This window comes from Solenopsis invicta, chromosome 12 (assembly GCF_016802725.1).
Source record: "Solenopsis invicta isolate M01_SB chromosome 12, UNIL_Sinv_3.0, whole genome shotgun sequence".
Taxonomy (NCBI): Eukaryota; Metazoa; Arthropoda; class Insecta; order Hymenoptera; family Formicidae; genus Solenopsis; species Solenopsis invicta.
In genome coordinates this window covers 16,980,021-16,984,567 of record NC_052675.1, presented here as the reverse complement: position 1 = coordinate 16,984,567, position 4,547 = coordinate 16,980,021, and the positions used below count along the sequence as shown (strand labels likewise).

The 4,547-nt window shown below is 40.5% G+C and overlaps 1 protein-coding gene across 1 annotated transcript; it reads left to right on the top strand.

Annotated features, from left to right (window-relative positions):
• The first annotated feature begins 770 nt into the window (after window positions 1-770).
• LOC120359110 lies at window positions 771-4,547 on the top strand. The gene is made up of 2 exons (XM_039455486.1): window positions 771-2,415; window positions 2,956-4,547. Exons 1-2 carry the CDS (start codon window positions 1,916-1,918, stop codon window positions 4,163-4,165), a joined length of 1,710 nt encoding a protein of 569 aa, XP_039311420.1. The 5' UTR covers window positions 771-1,915; the 3' UTR covers window positions 4,166-4,547.

The window sequence follows — 4,547 nt, the reverse complement described above, 5'->3', positions numbered from 1 at the left end:
CTTAAACTGAGCCTCCGTGAATCGAAGAGGAAAACTGTTCATGTTCCACATTATTTAAACGTCTCAAGATATACGCTTTAGTACTGCCGAAGTCACCCTCTCTCTCTTTCTTGAGAGAGAGAGAGAGAGAGAGAGAGAGAGAGAGAGCTAATTAATTATTCCGACTGGCACGAGCGATTACATCCGCCGAATCCAGATAATGAAATGGTGTGATTTTCGGCTGAAATCTTATTCGGAGAATAAATGCCTTCTCGTTTCTTAAAATCGTTTTCCGACTCTTTTATTTTCTTGCCGTTATTTGTAACTTTTACGGTATTTTCGCAAAAAATAATTATGGCTTTAAAAAAGTAATATCTTTGCAGAGATTTTCGCTTAGAAATTTTTGCTTTTTAGAGTGCACATCATTAATTTCGCTTTTATTTCAGAAATTAACTGATTCGCGTTTTCAAAAGGAAATATAAGTAAAAATAATTTCTCCGTGAAAATATTCTATTTTACTTCTTTGTATTGCTCTATTTCACAGTGATACATATAAACTGTTTTTGTTAAATACATTTTTTTTATAATATGCATATGAAGTAATTTTGATTCAAAGTGTACCATAGATTTTTCTTTTTGAGAAATTGTAATAATTTTATTCTAAGAAATAATATGTTTGATGTATAACACTGCGAAGTATGAAACATTTTGAATAATTACAACACGTTCTCTAAAGATTAATATATGTATTATATAACTTCACGAATAAAAAATATCATATATTTTTATAAAATATTATGATGAAACAATATGCAACAATTTAAAATAACAAGAATTATATAATTATTAATTGTCATTTAAATCACATTAAATTATATTGAGTTTAAATTCAAACTTTGATGCGAAGAAGCAACAAGACATCAGCTTTGTATTTTATTTCAAGGAAATGTCTATCTTAACACAAATGATTTGTATACTTGACGTACGTCACTGTATATGCGTATGCGTGCATGTTTAATTCACACACGAAGCACGTTTAACTCACACATATCTCTGGAGAATCTCAACAAAACGGAACGAGCGCGCTCGAGGCGCAATTTATCTGTCAACGCGGTCTCTCGCGGGACAAGCGCGAATCGCCGGTTGCGCCTGTCCGTCAAAAACTTTTATTCTCAATAGACCCAACATGTCCCGTTCCAACCGCAATCCGACAAAAAATTCCCCGAAACATCAAGTCTGACAGCGCTCGAGGCGGTAAAAGATCGCTCGTGTCAGCCGAAATGTCCTGGAAGTCACATACTAATTGCGACGCAGCCATCATGAGAGTGATCAAGAACGATCTGTTGAGATGGTCCCGTGAGAGACGCGCTACCGGCTCCCCTCTCGACAAGCATCTTCTACGTGGCAAGGCCCTCGAATTGGCCGGCGAACATGGATTAGCCGGCACGTTTTCTTAGAATTCTCATGTTGCTTGAGGGGTTCGAGCCATGATTAACGGAGTTAATCTGTTGGTCTACAAGGGCTATTTCTGTTTCGCGATAATCGAAGGGCTAACAGACTGCTGCCCGCAGTGGCAGTATTGAATGTTCCATTTAGCTCACTTAGAGGAGGAACGATATCTTTTTCCCTTGGATACTCTCGTTTTGTTCCCCTCTTGGATAAATAACATTTGTCCTCTAATTTGTTACGGAATTAACTCCGTTGTGGGTATTTTGGATGTTTCAAATACCTCGTATGGAGCAACATTCGAATATAATAAAAAGCTTGTGTCAATGTGCCATATCACATTTTATAAGTTTTCCGTTCTCGCCTTTTGTGATTAGACTTCAAATGTTCCAAGCAATGGCTGACATCTTTCCTGAAGAAATATGGCTTCTCGCTAAACCCGGAAGAATCTACCGGACCGATCTTCAACAATTACCGGCTCTGGATCGACATGACGCGATCCGTTATCGCTCAGTACGCGCATAAAGACGTCTTTCACGTGGACGAGTTGACGATGTACTCGGACATTTCGCCTACCTACGGGATATCGGAGTCGACAGCACGACAGGACGAGCAGTCCGATACGAGTCTGAAGAAGATGACAGTACTGTTGTGCTGCAACGTCTCCGGCACCGAGAAGCTGCCATTATTGATCTGCGGCTCTTATCTCGCCGGGATTATGGGCAAGGATCACATGTATAGTCACAGTGAGGACGCTTCGATAAACGATGGTCTCTTCGGGGAGTGGTTGACCCAATTGAACCACCGTATGATGAGTAACGATCGCAGAATCCTACTGCTGCTACACGGAAACCGCATCGGCGCTTTTCGAGATCTCGAACTAAGCAACATTAGGCACGTCTTCTTCCCCGACGATCTCTCTATCTCGCCGTTGCTGAGGCCTCTGGAAAGAGACGTCTTCCATTTCGTCAAAATGGCCTACAGAAACAAGTACGTTCACGAGACGATCTAGAGGAATTGTTTCTAATTTAATCTACAAGAAATTATAAATTTATTATGCACTAAAATTTGTCATAATTTAATTTATAATTTAGGAGTAATTATTATTATACTAAAAATTGTTGAAATTTTGCAGAATATTTTTTAATCGGCAATTTTGGATTTTTTCAATCGCTCCTTTTTCGTTACCTTTGCTGTGTGTCTAAAATATAGGCGTTTTGTATTTTTGAGACTTTAAAGTTGACAATAGTATAGTAAAGATTCTTACGCATTTCACGCGAAAGATGTAAAAGGGTTACTAATCAATCAAAATCGTGGGACCACAATAACTTTGATTTCAAATTATAAAATTGATGGAATGTAAAATTAAGCTATTAACTAAAATGCCACCAAAATTGTCAGAATTTCTGTCATAGCGATAGAGACGATTTTTGGAAAATTAGAAATATCTTCTGTAAATAGAAACTCGCGCTTTCAAAGGCTTAATTATCTCGCCTGCTTGCGAGGAATTATCGGAAATATTCATCGTAGGTATGTGGAAGGAATCAGAGGCAGGAGACGATGGAACGTTGATAACGTAATGAGAAGCTTGGTGGAAGCGTGGCAGGAAGTCACGCGCGATCTCATTATTGCCAGTTTTCAGCGAACGGGTTTTCGAATCGATGATTGCTTCTCGAAGATGCGCTGTGATACATGGGAGAATCTAGAGACGGGAATATCTTTTAGGAAGTTCGTCACGTTTGACGATCATTTCATGACGGATGTGTCGCATAGAGAGCGCGAATCTACCGGCAGAAGTCACAGCAATAATCCTAGAACCAGAGAAACAGTCAGATTCAATGATTGGTTCAATTCCACGACCACTTCTGAAGAAAGTGACCCGATCGTTGCTCCCGCGCGGGCGAATGGAAATTTAAACGAGATCCGTGTGGAAAAGGACGTCGATTGGAAGAGAAAGAACCCGCTGAAGAGATCGCATGACAAGGCTCAATTAGACAGAGACCTTTATGAAGGGGCTGAGCCGGGCGATGAATCAACGTCGAAGAGAAATGAAGTCATCGCCGTTGTTCCAGCGTCGCCGAGGCCTCCGAAGGTCATCGACGTCCAGACGATCGAAAGTATAGCTGGGAGCTCTAAATCCGATAGCGTCCACTCGACGACGCGAGCGAGCGTGAACGAATCGGGAACAGATACGGAATACGATTGTAAAACTGATAAAACGGCCCGCAACGAGGAGAGCCGTAAAAATAGTCGAGTATTGAGCAACGAGCCATCGATTGGATCTCCGGATGTCGACGACGCGAACGGCGGCGATATCGCGTTGCAACAAGTGTTTGACAATACGTCTGCCGTCTATTCGAACACAAAGGAACCGGGCACGAAGGTAGTTTCCTGCGACAGCCCGAGAGGCGAGATCGAGCCGGCCAATCTGGCCGATGGAAAGGTCGAGTGTTTTTCGCGGAAGTCGCTGAAAAGGCGTTGCGTCAACGCCGAGGCAACTTGGAACAGTTCCAATGACGATGAACCGGAACGGAAGAGATTGAGATCCGATTCCGATTGGACGAAGCAGTACGAGGCGACATTCGTCTTCGGCTCGTTTGACTTAGCGCGGACTGTAACTACTGTTTCCGCCAACGCACTCAGTGATAATGGCGTACCGCAACCGAGACCGAGGCGCTCATGCGAGAAGAATAGGAGTATCTTCACCATATGTCCCAGGAGGAATTGGAGACAACTTTAACAGCAGCTTACAGTGAATTGAAGTATTTATAAAGATTTATTCTAAAAACGTAGCAAGATAGGGAGGGTTGTCAAATGCGTACCACTTAAACTATTTTTTTATTATATTTCGCATTTGCTACTGTTTTGGATGCAAATCAAAATTCGAAATATTATAGTTTGATGTTTTAGTTATCTATTATTACATGTTAAACCTTTCAGTAATAGCGAATTAATTTATTACAAGCCTTTCTGTAACATATCGCGAAAAGTGTCATTTAGAAAACCGGATATCTTAAAACGTATAGTTTCTTAAATCATATCGTCTTCGAAAATGTCGTATTTATGAATTAAAACAATTAAAAATATAAAGAACCATTAACTAATATTTATTTTATTAATAA